This window comes from Salmo salar, chromosome 06 (assembly GCF_965601325.2).
Source record: "Salmo salar chromosome 06, fSalSal1, whole genome shotgun sequence".
Lineage (NCBI taxonomy): Eukaryota > Metazoa > Chordata > Actinopteri > Salmoniformes > Salmonidae > Salmo > Salmo salar.
This window is the reverse complement of record NC_138296.1, coordinates 37,861,505-37,876,226: the sequence shown is the minus strand read 5'-3', so window position 1 is coordinate 37,876,226 and position 14,722 is coordinate 37,861,505. Positions and strand designations below refer to the sequence as shown.

The window sequence follows — 14,722 nt, the reverse complement described above, 5'->3', positions numbered from 1 at the left end:
ATACTTCTGGCCTTTCTTTGGACACTGTGTTAACAAACCTCCAGACGAGCTTCAATGCCATACAACTCTCCTTCCGTGGCCTCCAACTGCTCTTAAATGCACGTAAAACTAGATGCCCGCACCCACCCGCCCGTCTAGCATCACTAATCTGGACGTTCTGACCTAGAATATGTGGACAACTACAAATACCTAGGTGTCTGGTTAGACTGTAAACTCTCCTTCCAGACTCACATTAAGCATCTCCAATCCAAAATGTAATTTACAATCAGCTTCCTATTTCGCAACAAAGCATCCTTCACTCATGCTGCCAAACATACCCTCGTAAAACTAACTATCCTACCGATCCTTGACTTCGGCGATGTCATTTACAAAATAGCCTCCAACACTCTACTCAGCAAATTGGATGCAGTCTATCACAGTGCCACCCGTTTTGTCACCAAAGCCCCATATACTACCCACCACTGGACCCTGTATGCTCTCGTTGGTTGGCCCTCGCTTCATATCTGTCGCCAAACCCACTGGCTCCAGGTCATCTATAAGTCTTTGCTAGGTAAAGCCCCGCCTTATCTCAGCTCACTGGTCACCATAGTAGCACCCACCCGTAGCACTCGCTCCAGCAGGTATATTTCACTGGTCACCCCCAAAGCCAACTCCTCATTTGGCCGCCTTTCCTTCCAGTTCTCTGCTGCCAATGACTGGAACGAATTGCAAAAATCACTGAAGCTGGAGACTCATATCTCCCTCACTAACTTTAAGCATCAGCTGTCAGAGCAGCTTACAGATCATTGCTCCTGTACATAGCCCATCTGTAAATAGCCCACCCAACTACCTCATCCCCATATTGTTATTTATTTATTGCTCCTTTGCACCCAGTATCTCTACTTGCATATTCATCTTCTGCACATCTACCATTCCAGTGTTTAATTTCTATATTGTAATTATTTCGCCACTATAGCCTATTTATTGCCTTACCTCCCTAATCTTACTACATTTGCACACACTGTATATAGATTATTCTATTGTGTAATTGACTGTACATTTGTTTATTCCATGTGTAACTAACTCTGTGTTGTTTGTGTCGCACTGCTTTGCTTTATCTTGGCCAGGTCGCAGTTGTAAATGAGAATTTGTTCTCAACTGGCCTACCTGGTTAAATAAAGGTGAAATAAAAAATGCGTTGTTGTTTATGTGTGCCACCTTCCATCTCTTTCATTCCTGTAGTTGTTGCATGTTGTGTGGAGCAACAGACAAGGCCAAGGACATGTTTGTGTCTGCCCAATCATTATCTGAACTGTTGTATTTCGTTGGTAGGGGTATAGGTTCTCCCCTGGTTATAGTGAACTGTTCACTCTGAATTGATGGCAGGAGACTGCCTGCTTGATTGTACTGAGATCAGCCTTCCTGAGCCTTCAGAAAGGGGTTTTCAGTAGTCCACAGCTTGATGAATGTATGGACTGATTTGACCCTGTTCTCTTGTTAGGCCCAGGATAATGGTGGCTCGTAACTTCATTGGGAGGAAACAAAAACTGTGCTGGAATTGCTGATTAATCGATCAAATCAAGGACCTGTGGGTCGCAAAAGCGCTTTTGTTTTATTTCGGAATAATCTGAGTAATACTTTGGCTCTGTGCCATGGCTGCAGAGAGAGAGAGGGAGAGAAGGACTCTGTCAGAGGATAGAGAGAATAAGAGATGAGAGCAACAGTCAGGACAGACGGAGAGAGATGAGCCAATAGAGTGTGAAATTGGTAGAACAATTTTGATTGGCCCCGCCTAGGGTATGTGAAACTGGTCCTCTAGGAAACGGCCAGGGACAGAGCGTATATGGGCAGAACAGATGGATAGAGTCAGACAGCCCTCTGTGCATGGAAACAAGAGGACAAAGTCAATGGTTTGATCAATGTGTGATGGCTGTTCAGAATGGAGGAGAGACTGGCTCACTTCACCAGGCAATGGGTTTGGATCAGTTAGTTGATTGATATGAATGTATGGAGCCAATAGATTTCTCTTTAATAAGATAATATCATTATTAGCCCCATAGTGAGTATAATAACACCATGCATACTAAATGAATGATTTTGTGGTAGGTATAAAGTATCTATCCTATGTAATAAAGCTAACTTTCCCAGTTCACATAATGACCTTTAGCTAGCGTGCTTTCTGAGAACGTGGAGATCACATGAGCCATAGAGAATCAGGCTTTGATATGTATTACGGAATGACTTCAGCTTATTGGGTGTCTGGCTCTGTGCTCTGATTGTGAAATGCCTTTTGATAAATGGCCCACAGAGACGGGTAATTGAAGTCAATAGCCTCTTTATTTATTTATTTGGCTTTAGAAGATAATTTAAGATGATAAATGACAGTTTGAAAGCCTAACCCTTCATCAGTGGAGAGGGAGTAAGGCAGGTGTCAAGGAGAGAATAATAGAACAAGAGAAAACAGAGGAAGTAGATAGAGACCAGCATACCATTTTATATCAGTGACTGGATCGATGAATCAATGGCTGAGGTCATCATTATCGCTGACTACCGACAATCAGCTGCCATTTTGAAAAAGGAGATTGGTCTCTGATGTGAATCATATTCTAATCATGTATATCTGAGTTGATGTAGCTCGGCGTTGGGTGCTTCGATTCGAAGCGATCACAGCTACAAGGTCTGGTTGAAAATCAACATGACGTGGATGATAACCATCTGAGTTTCATAGAAAGTTATTCTCATGAAAACCCAGTGAAAAGCTCTGTCACGGAGAGGAAGAGTAATCAAACTTTGACCTGTGGGAGCTCTGGAGTCTGGTGTGTAGTCAGGAACCTGGCCAGTTCTACTCAGCAACCATCGATCATCCGTCCTGTTTTGCTATTCTCATCAGACTCATACAAGTAGAAACAGACAGTGTGTCTCTGGGAGGGAAAAAAGAGCACCACGGGCCAGAGAAATAGGAGCGCTGAACGATATGGTCATTTATCAGTGCCAGGCTGACTAGTCACCAGCAGCAGATCACACTATAGTGACATAACAAAAGGTCACGCCTTTAACACCTGGTAGACGTTCAGGTAGCCAGTCAGTCCTCTGATGAAAGGTGACCGACATGAACGATTTATCATTCCAACCATCATTTGAGTTTAAAGATGATCATCCGTAGAGTTATATTTGTTCCCGGGACTCATTGTTCAAATCTGTCATCACAGTCCCAGATCTGTGGGCTTAATAAAACCATGTAAGCTCTTTATCTTCTGATCAAATATGGGCTTGTGCTGGGGAGCAATGTACCCATGACGCAGGGTCCAGCAGTGACAGCTGCCCTCTGCGGCTGTCCAGTCTGTTAGTCAGAGGGACATGGGGCTGGTAAGGTAAACACACTGACCTTAAAGGGTATCCAGTGGTGACCTTCAGTGTGGCTGAGTCACCCCCAGACCTCCACAGGCCCCCTCACACTGACAACACCTCATACCATGAGCCACCAGGGTGAGTCTGAATGGAGCTGAGGCACAATGAGCTTTTAGGGAGTGAGGACAGAGCTATGACAGAGACACAGAGAGGAAGGGGGTTGCTATAGGACCAGACTTGTAACCAACACATACACAGTAAGCTCTTGTCCCTCTGATCCCTTTTGAGAGTGCTCTGACTGTTTAATCTATAACCATCCACTGTGGCTGTCATGATGTCAGTTTTCACCGTTTGCGACATGCCTTTCTCTTTTAAAAATTTCAGTGGATTCATTAGCTATTCGTGATGCACATGCACACAAAGAATCACTGTGTCCTCACTTCACCCCTCTCCCACTCTCTCCATGGCTCAAAGCGTCATCCCCAGGGTGGGTAGATTTAGGGGCGTCAGGCAGGCTGCTGGTTCAGCAGACAGTGGAGTGGATACGCTCTGCTGGAGACAGAGACCACTCACAGCGTGGTTGATTGTAATACCGGGGCTACACAGACATAAAGTTGGCTTGTCACATTAAAATATCAATGTAACCTACAGCAGCGGGGCTGTGAAATCAAACCCATTCAGAGATTGGGGACCACAGCAATACTGGTTAGATATAGATGGAGGTGGTAAGAGGAGGTGGTATTAGTGGAGGGGTCATTCCTCCCAGTGATATTGATGTTTAGGAATTGAAGGTACAGTTAAAGTCAGAAGTTTACATACATTTAGGTTGGAGTCATTTAAACTCGTTTTTCAACCACTCCACAAATTTCTTGTTAACAAATTATAGTTTTGGCAAGTTGGTTAGGACATCTACTTTGTGCATGACACAAGTAATTTTTCCAACAATTGTTTACAGACAGATTATTTCACTTATAATTCACTGTATCACAATTCCAGTGGGTCAGAAGTTTACATTAATTTGACTGTGCCTTTAAACAGCTTGGAAAATTCCAGAAAAGGATGTCATGGCTTTAGAAGCTTCTGATAGGCTAATTGACATAATTTGATTCAATTGGAGGTGTACCTGTGGATGTATTTCAAGGCCTACCTTCAAACTCAGTGCCTCTTTGCTTGACATCAAGGTGAAAATCAAAAGAAATCAGCCAAGACTTCAGAAAAAAATTGTAGACCTCCACAAGTCTGGTTCATCCTTGGGAGAAATTTCTAAATGCCTGAAGGTACCACGTTCATCTGTACAAACAATAGTACGCAAGTATAAATGCCATGGGACCACGCAGCCGTCATACCGCTCAGGAAGGAGATGCGTTCTGTCTCCTGGAGATGAATGTACTTTGGTGTGAAAAGTGCAAATCCCAGAACAACAGCAAAGGACCTTGTGAAGATGCTGGAGGAAACCGGTACAAATGTATCTATACCCACAGTAACTGCACATGGGGACAAAGATTGTACTTTTTGGAGAAATGTCCTCTGGTTTGATGAAACAAATAGAACTGTTTGGCCATAATGACCATTGTTATGTATGGAGGAAAAAGGGGGATGCTTGCAAGCCGAAGAACACCATCCCAACCGTGAAGCACAGGGGTGGCAGCGTCATGTTGTGGGAGTGCTTTGCTGCAGGAGGGACTGGTGCACTTCACAAAATAGATGGCATTATGAGGAGGAAAATTATGTGGATATATTGAAGCAACATCTCAAGACATCAGTCAGGAAGTTAAAGCTTGGTCACAAATGGTTCTTCCAAATGGACAATGACCCCAAGCATACTTCCAAAGTTGTGGCAAAATGGCTTAAGGACAACAAAGTCAAGGTATTGGAGTGGCCATCACAAAGGCCTGACCTCAATCCTATAGAACATTTGTGGGCAGAACTGAAAAAGCGTGTGTGAGCAAGGAGGCCTACAAACCTGACTCAGTTACACCAGCTCTGTCAGGAGGAATGGGCCAAAATTCAACCAACTTATTGTGGGAAGCTTGTGGAAGGCTACCCAAAATGTTTGACCCAAGTTAAACAATTTAAAGGCAATACTACCAAATACTAATTGAGTGTATGTAAACTTCTGACCCACTGGGAATGTGATGAAAGAAATAAAAGCTGAAATAAATCATTCTCTCTACTATTATTCTGACATTTCACATTCTTATAATAAAGTGGTGATCCTAACTGACCTAAGACAGGGAATTTTTACTAGGATTAAATGTCAGGAATTGTGAAAAACTGAGTTTAAATGTATTTGGCCAAGGTTTATGTAAACTTCCGACTTCACCTGTATGTTTTGGAGGATTTCCACAGGAAATAAAACAACCTCTGTATCATAACTCAAGGCGAGACCCAGATGCAGACACAGGAGGCAGATGGTTGGAGTCTTAGATGTTTAATAATCAAAAAGGAGTAGGCAAGAGAATGGCCGTGGACAGGCAAAAGGTCAAAACCAGGTCACAGTCCAGGAGGTACAGAGAGGCAGGCAAGCTCGAGGTCAAGGCAGGCAGAATGGTCAGGCAGGCGGGTACAGAGTCCAGAAACAGGCAAGGGACAAAACCGGGAGGACTAGAAGAAGGAGAAATAGCAAAAGCAGGAGAACGGGAAAAATGCTGGTTGACTTGGACATACAAGATGAACTGGCACAGAGAGACAGGAAACACAGGGATAAATACACTGGGGAAAACAAGTGACACCTGGAGGGGGTGGAGACAATAACAAGGACAGGTGAAACAGATCAGGGTGTGACACTCTTTCTTCCACAGGAATGTTGAGGACTCCATCCTTACAGCGTCAGAATGTTGTCTGAAAAGGTTATCCAAACACAGAGGTGCCTCAGTGGCTATGATGTTTGTCCACATTACAAGATGTTTCCATCTGGACTCAAATAGCTTCCTACCCAGAGACCCTCATTGTGTTGGCTCTGTGTGTTACGTCCCTCCGGATGATATACCTTCTGGTGTCACTGTGTCATGTCAGCTATGTCACCTATCCCCAAATAACTTTGTGATTTAATTTCCCATACATTCAAGGGTTGAGAGTGTGCCTGTCACATCATTCCGACAGGTCCTGTTCCATTACATTTTTAGGGCTGATAGCCACTCAGATAAACCTGCATGCCTCCACAACACCCACTAAAGAGCTTCATCAGAGTCAATCTATGGAGTTGAGTTACTGTGTGTCCAGTTCTTGTTAGAGGAGATGGTGAATAGATGCTGAGTCATGAGTGGGCTGAGGGGGTGAATAATGAGGCAGAAGGAGAATCATGAGGACAGCAGCTGCAGCAGGTATTTCTCTGGCAGAGAGCACTGATCTAGCTAGCATCTGTCTCTATGCTTCTAACCCAGGGGTCTCCAACCCAGTTCCTGGAGAACTTCCCTCCTGTAGGTTTTCACTCCAACCCAGTTCCTGGAGAGCCACCCTCCTGTAGGTTTTTACTCCGACCCAGTTCCTGGAGAGCCACCCTCCTGTAGGTTTTTACTCCGACCCAGTTCCTGGAGAGCTACCCTCCTGTAGGTTTTCACTCCGACCCAGTTCCTGGAGAGCTACCCTCCTGTAGGTTTTTACTCCCACCCAGTCCCTGGAGAGCTACCCTCCTGTAGGTTTTTACTCCGACCCAGTTCCTGGAGAGCCACCCTCCTGTAGGTTTTTACTCCGACCCAGTTCCTGGAGAGCTACCCTCCTGTAGGTTTTTACTCCCACCCAGTCCCTGGAGAGCTACCCTCCTGTAGGTTTTTACTCCGACCCAGTTCCTGGAGAGCCACCCTCCTGTAGGTTTTTACTCCGACCCAGTTCCTGGAGAGCCACCCTCCTGTAGGTTTTTACTCCGACCCAGTTCCTGGAGAGCCACCCTCCTGTAGGTTTTTACTCCGACCCAGTTCCTGGAGAGCCACCCTCCTGTAGGTTTTTACTCCGACCCAGTTCCTGGAGAGCTACCCTCCTGTAGGTTTTTACTCCGACCCAGTTCCTGGAGAGCTATCCTCCTGTAGGTTTTTACTCCAACCCTGTTCCTGGAGAGCTACCCTCCTGTAGGTTTTTACTCCGACCCAGTTCCTGGAGAGCTACCCTCCTGTAGGTTTTTACTCCGACCCAGTTCCTGGAGAGCTACCCTCCTGTAGGTTTTTACTCCGACCCAGTTCCTGGAGAGCTACCCTCCTGTAGGTTTTTACTCCGACCCAGTTCCTGGAGAGCTACCCTCCTGTAGGTTTCTTCTCCGACCCAGTTCCTGGAGAGCTACCCTCCTGTAGGTTTTTACTCCCACCCAGTCCCTGGAGAGCTACCCTCCTGTAGGTTTTTACTCCGACCCAGTTCCTGGAGAGCTACCCTCCTGTAGGTTTTCACCTCAACCCTGTTCCTGGAGAGCTACCCTCCTGTTGGTTTTTACTCCGACCCTGTTCCTGGAGAGCTACCCTCCTGTAGGTTTTTACTCCGACCCAGTTCCTGGAGAGCTTCCCTCCTGTAGGTTTTTACTCCAACCCAGTTGTAACCTCACTGATTCAGCTTATCAACCAGCTACTTATTAGAATCAGGTGCACTTGATTAGGGTTGGAGGAAAAACCTAGACGCTTGCTCTCCAGGAACAGGGTTGGAATAGGGCCTTTGGTGAGAGGTCTAATGCTTTAATATTTCATCATTTACGTCCGCTGAATTCATATTCATTAATAAATAGGCCTGTTTAATTTTGTCTGGCTTGCCGTTCCAAATGAAATGGAATATTGATTTAATTTAGTAGCCCCCAATTGTAGCTAGCTAGGGATCTTATCATACCACCGTTGGCAGAATAAAAGGTTATGGAAACATTATTATGCACTAGTTTCAGAGCACCTGTATACACTCAGTGATATCCAGCTACATCTGAGACTTAGGCCCAGTACTCTTTAACCTCAACCATTGCTTGCGTTTACTGGATTAAACACTTGCCTTGCAGCGTGGCGAAAGATGCTTGCCAAATTGGCGGCTTTCATCTGGGTTTCCCTGTAACTGGGTGTTCAACTTTAGTAGTTCTGTCGTATTGAATATCTTGTTTTTCAATATATGGATAAAATTAGGGCATGATTTGATAATATCAAACACTTCTTCAACCACAGAGCCAGGGTGTCAGAGCAGTCCTCTGTGGATCCTAGGATTGTAGTCTACATGGCTGCCCTCAGAGTTGAGGACGAGGCATGTCCAATCTGCTATGGATCTAAATCTCTTTTGAAATGAAATACGTGTTTAGATCCTGACACAGCATGACTGTCTCTCATACAGCTAGAGTCTTTATGAACGGGCTGTAAGGCTGATCTGATCACACTCCTCAGTGTCTGCTGGGGCAGAGCAGGACCCCACTGTCACTACAGGCCAGGGGACTCCTGTTGACATAAACACTGCATGGGGGGTGTTCCTTTCTTGTCTGGATGTCATGAAATGGCCTATGTGAGTGTGCACATTATCTGTAGTGGAATAGGCTGATTCTGACTCTGTCTTTTTGTTTTTTCCCCACAGATCGCGAAGACCAATCAATCCTTTGCACGTGAGTATCCTACTACTCTGTTGGGATCATTTCTCTTGACATCCTTTTCACTCACATTTCAGTGAAACATTTTACATGATTGAAAACAGCTTGCTTTTCAAATCAAATCAAATTGTATTTGTCACATGCGCCGAATACAACAGGTGTAGACCTTACTTTACCGTACCAAGTCCTTAACCAACAATGCAGTTCAAGAAATAGAGTTAAGACAATATTTCCTCAATAAACTAAAGTATAAAATAAAAAGTAACACAATAAGATGACATAACAATAACGAGGCTATAATAAAGGGGGTACCGGTACCGAGTCAATGTGCAGGGATACAGGTTAGTCGAGGTAATCAAATGGGGGTAATGACATTGACAAAATGTAACATATCAAAAAATGTGTTATGTGTATATTTCAGTGTTCCACATCAGAGGTCTATTATCAGCCCAGTCCTTTATCTAAACTGCATTATGCTAATGCCCTGATGACGCCTGAGGATGTTCTCAGAGGCCTCTGCTCTGCTCCGTCAGTATGCTAGCTGTCCTGCTCCTGAAACATTACCTCATTAAACTGCCCAGTAAGGCAAACAGATCGCCTCAGCCTGCCAAGTCCTCCTCTGACACCATCTCACAAAGAGGACTCAGAGGGTAGAGGTTGTTTTTTTAAGGTGGGCCGATTCCAGAGGAGACACAGCAGCTTTATGAGCTGGAAAAGTAACCTATCTGAAGCTGAGACTGATGTGGCTGCACCTTAAGTAGGGTCTCAGTGACATGCCCCCTCTTGTCCTTGAGTTCACTTTTGGAGATTTCCTCCATGCAGAGTTGCACCCCAGTCACTCCTTTCAGATTTACAGTCGAGCTCTTAAACTCAGGGAAGAAGGCAGAACAAGCCTACAGTATGTGGGAGTGAAGTGAGCAGCATTAGCATCTGTTAGTTGGTCAGAATGGGAGTTATACTGAAGTGATTTGCCAGGTCCTGCCATCCTGCTGGTTTTCAATTATGGACTAGATATAAAAAGCTTTATGATGTAGTTATGGAACTAAGTTGGCCTTTGAGGAACTTTGTGCAGAGTACAGGGAGTTATGAGTGTGGTTTGGTACACAGTCTTCAAACAATTACGCCCCCTGTTGGCCTGGATACTACCTGCCGAGTGCTTGAGTGCTATATGCCAATGATCTCATTTAGACCCTCCCATTATCACAGAAATAAGCACACCAATCTTACACCATCTTATAAAGTTGCCATGTCCGATCAGAAACCTACTCTGTTGTACTATCTGAGAGAGAATCCAGTCTCCCTGTCGTTGAAAACCAGTGAGAACTGGTTTACATGCCAGTCCACATGATGAGTAAGTAATTTGGTTTACAGAACAGGAAGTGATCCACTGGGCCACAGACCTGTGGAATCTCTCACCTTAAGAGTGTGACACACTGATGCAAGAGTCACAGGCCTCACACACTGATGACCTGGCTACCTTGTGCTTGAACAAGAAGAGTGACTAATACAGAAAGTCAGTCTGCTTGGAATGAAGAAAAGTATGTCCCATGCCCAAATCTGATGTTGTCATTTCAACCTACAACATCTCACTGTTCTCACAATTGTAATGTGACATCAAAATAATCTGAAATGGCATTTGATTAACATATATTACACTATACCCCCACACCACCAATATACAAAGTGTAGAGGAGGAGACTCGAATTGAGTTGCACTCTGGCCATTTATCCATTAAGCCAGCATTCTGTGTGGAGAGCTAATAGCTGGCTATGGTAAAGCCACGGGTATGTGGCTGAGTGCTGGGTCTGGAGGGGAGTGAGAGTTGGGTCCTGGCGGAGCTGTGGACGTCCCTGTCATTAGAGCCGTGCCAAAAGCAGAGCCTAGAAACCCTGGAGACCTGCCCAGCCAACCACAGGACCCTGGAGTTAAAATCAGACAGAGCAGAGCAGGCAAAACAAACAAACAGTATCAGACTCTCTAGTCTATAGTATGTCCCAGGGCTGAGCAGAGCCATCCCATCTGACATGATGAGCCTATGGGCTGGGCTGGGTCATTTATGTATTTTGACTGTATTTGGTTGAGATTATATGTGGAAGCCTTCCAGGAAGCTTGGCTCTGTCTGGCAACCAAAGGCACATTTATAACAGTAGACAAAGGGTTATATAAGTATTTGCTGGAAGTGTTCAACAGTGCTGAAATGTTATTTATTTTATGAGGCCTGCTTGGTAGTAGATTAGACCAGTTTCTTTGCTCTCCCTCATCCCTCCACTCCCCCCTCCTCTCTCTCTCCCCATCCTCTCTTCCTCCTCTGTTTTATCTGGTGTGTATTGGTCCTGTCTGTCTCCTCCACACAGAGGCGAGTCGGGTGCCGGCAAGACAGAAAACACCAAAAAGGTCATCCAGTACCTGGCCCACGTCGCCTCGTCACACAAAGGACGCAAAGACCACAACATTCCTGTGAGTGTTTCCATTCCCTCCTTCCCTGTTCCCTTACTGAACTCCTCCTGTTAAACCCTCCAATGTGTCCATGCTGGACCCAAAGGCAGAGGCTGTACCACAGTGTGTACTCAACTGACTTCGAAACAATATGTTCTAGTTTAATGACCCCTGATGCTAATGGCTAACGTAGCTCCTCTAATAGAGTCTAATCAGTTTGTTGTTGTGTACCACCTTAACCTGAACGGTCTCAGCTCTCGCTCCGTGGTGCTCAGTGCCATTCTGTCAGAGCCAAATGTTAGCAGGATAATGTTAGCCACCAGTAGGTTCACTGCTTATGGCTTGTGTTTGACATAAGCACCTCCAGGTCTAACCCTTCCCTTTGTTTATTACCTGAAACAAACAGCCCGAATCCCCTAAAGCGTTGAACAAGCTCCAGGCAAGTGTTTCCCCACTTTCTAAAACAGTTGTGCTCAGTTTGGATGTTTTTGCATGCCCTTCCGAATTCAAACTGTACTGTCTTTCCCATGAACTTATCTCTGCTGGCTACGGTATATGTGGTATTTGTTTATGCTGGCAAAACGTTTAGGTCTGCTATCAAACCGACAGACTTGTATTAGATTGTGTTTTATCAGTTGTTTTAGGTTTATTTTAAGGAAATGCCCAACACTGTCAACATACAGTAAACCTTAAAAAGTGAAACAAATATTTTGTCATTTGAAACACAGTGGCTGTTCATTTCCTGTGACCTTACAATAACTAACCCCATATGCATGTGCTGTTTGTGGTTAGGTTCCAGTCATATCTATCTTTGTCATCCCCACTTTGAATGTCCATGGCAATGAGAGGATTTGGTGTGAACTGTGGAATCACATCAGACTGTGGCTTTTCAAACCCTCTGCCACGACAACCCTCTAATATCTCAGCCATTCTCCTTTATTCATGCTAGCTTTTCATTTGATTAGCTCAGGACGCCTTTGGCATAGCTTCAAATACCTTTCATGCACGGTTAATGCCCACGGCCACGCTAATACTGTTCGTGTCCGTAACAACACCTGAATCCACACAGTGGATTCCTGTCCTACAGTACAGTCTGTGAGTAGCTGTTGCTTTTGATTGTTCCTAATCAATAAGCACATGGTGGGTCAGTGATGTGGGAATGCTTTGCCCTTCCTATCTCCATCGCGATCCTCACTTGGACATCTTGGGGAATGAAATGAAGCTACTATTGTCTCTCTGCTGCATAACATGGGCATGCTTCAGTAACAGTGGAGGCTCACCTGGGACTAATACACCGCGCAGAATGTTTCAGCTTGATTCATGATCAACTGTTCCCCCACAGAGACTTCTAACATTACAGCATTCTTTCCAACGGAATACTCCACTGTGGATACTTCTGAGTGTAAATTAGATATTTACTGGCCCTCATTGTTCCCCCACTCAGTTTGCCCAGGAGCTATTTTTCTTTCCCAAAACCTTTTTTTTCCTCTCTGTAAAGCTATGCTTTGCTGAAGCAGATGCTGCTACGATTAAACACCCCCTAAAAAAATGTACACTCACCCAGGTTGTGTATATGTACTACACAGTGTTGATGTGTGGCGTTACCCTGGCTGTAACTGTGTACCTGGGTCCCTGGGCCAGAATACACCAGTCCACTACAGCCCACTGCCATCACACACCACGCTGACTCTGTGTCCAGTTAGGGTCCCTATGAGCACGGGCCAGACAAATGTGGAGCGAGGGGATGATGGGAGGGAGGAGAGGGGAGGCTGGAGGCCAAGTAGCAGCTCTGATAGAAGAGTGGACCCCAGACACGCAGTAGCCAGGAGCTTGGGGCTTTTTCAGTGGGGCAGAGCAGTGGAAGTATTGCATTGATCTGATACAATGTGTGCGCATTAGGGAGGTATTGTGCAGTGTAGTAGGTAAAGGATAAGAGAGGGAGTGAAAATGTACACATGACCCTTCCCTAGCGTCCAGCCATCAGCAGAGAGAGGTTTGACTGGAGCAGCTCTCTGACTCCAGACAGTGGGAGGAGGAACTCAATACCTCCATGTGATCTGTACAGTTTAGATCTGATTTCCACCCAGAGTTGAGCTCCTGAAAGAAAAATAGTCCTCACGTCATGTTCTGCCCCGCCAGGCACCCCAACTCCAGTCTCATTCCACTGGAAATGATTTATATGTGGAGTCATTGTGCTAATTAAACACAAACTACCCCGGTGATGCTCCCTTCTCTTACATTGACATGTTTAACTATTCAGAAAACATTTTGTCAAGACTGTGTCTTGTCTGGAACCAGGGTTTTAGTGTATGTATGCTCTGTAGTGCATTTCTCAAACTCTAGAAACCTGAGTTATAGGATGCGCTTCAGGGTTGGCTGGGACACATCTACACGGTAGAGGCTGCAGTATGTTTAAGTGGGCCAATCCCCAGTCCTTCTGGCAGCAGCCCTACTTCTCTCTGCACCACTCTCTCACTAACCCGTATGTAGACTGAGCCTGTCCCACATATCTGTGGTGGGGCTGGGCAGCGCTAACCCCCCAACCTTTAAAATCACAGAAAGTTCTGGCCCACCGGGTCAACAAAAACCAGGCCCCAGTGTCTCATCCCCGAAGAGAAACCAGGGCGGTACAGGCTGGCTGGTTGCAGTGCTATTTCTGTTGTGCCAACAGAGCCAGCGCCCTGGTTAGAGAGGGTAAAGTGGGCGAGGTGCGGGATGGTGGAATGCCCCCACCGCTCGCGGATTTGGGAAGTAGCCACCGCCCCTGTCACAGCAGTGCCTCCCGGAAGTGGAGGGTGCGTGTGAGCATCGTCACAACCACAGGAATGCTCTCACCACCCCAAAATCTCACTTTAGTTACTGCAGGCAGTACTGCTTTTGACCCTCTGTCCTCTCTGTTTGTGGTGAAGAAGTAGACTAGTGGCCTCTCAAGCACTGTGAGACAGTTTGCTATGCCCTGTGGCTGGCTATGGCCTGTGGTTGGATATGCCCTGTGGTTGGATATGCCCTGTGGTTGGATATGCCCTGTGGTTGGATATGCCCTGTGGTTGGATATGCCCTGTGGTTGGATATGCCCTGTGGTTGGCTATGCCCTGTGGCTGGCTATGCCCTGTGGCTGGCTATGCCCTGTGGCTGGCTATGCTCTGTGGCTGGCTATGCCCTGTGGCTGGCTATGCCCTGTGGCTGGCTATGCCCTGTGGCTGGCTGTGCCCTGTTGCTGGCTGTGCCCTGTGGCTGGCTGTGCCCTGTGGCTGGCTATGCCCTGTGGTTGGCTGTGCCCTGTGGCTGGCTGTGCCCTGTGGCTGGCTGTGCCCTGTGGCTGGCTATGCCCTGTGGCTGGCTATGCCCTGTGGCTGGCTATGCTCTGTGGCTGGCTATGCCCTGTGGTTGGCTATGCCCTCCAACCTGTGATGGACATGACCAGCA

At 46.0% G+C, this 14,722-nt stretch overlaps 1 protein-coding gene across 2 annotated transcripts in view; it reads left to right on the top strand.

Annotated features, from left to right (window-relative positions):
- LOC106601199 (myosin-10) overlaps window positions 1-14,722 on the top strand; it is a 62,268-nt gene that overhangs the window by 24,828 nt on the left and 22,718 nt on the right. Inside the window, exons 4-6 of one of the 2 annotated variants that reach the window (XM_045720409.2) lie at window positions 8,848-8,875; window positions 11,215-11,317; window positions 11,703-11,735. In XM_045720409.2, the coding sequence (XP_045576365.1) occupies window positions 8,848-8,875; window positions 11,215-11,317; window positions 11,703-11,735 (164 nt within the window). The remainder of the gene's footprint in view (window positions 1-8,847; window positions 8,876-11,214; window positions 11,318-11,702; window positions 11,736-14,722) is intronic. The other variant, XM_045720410.2, reaches the window with a different exon arrangement.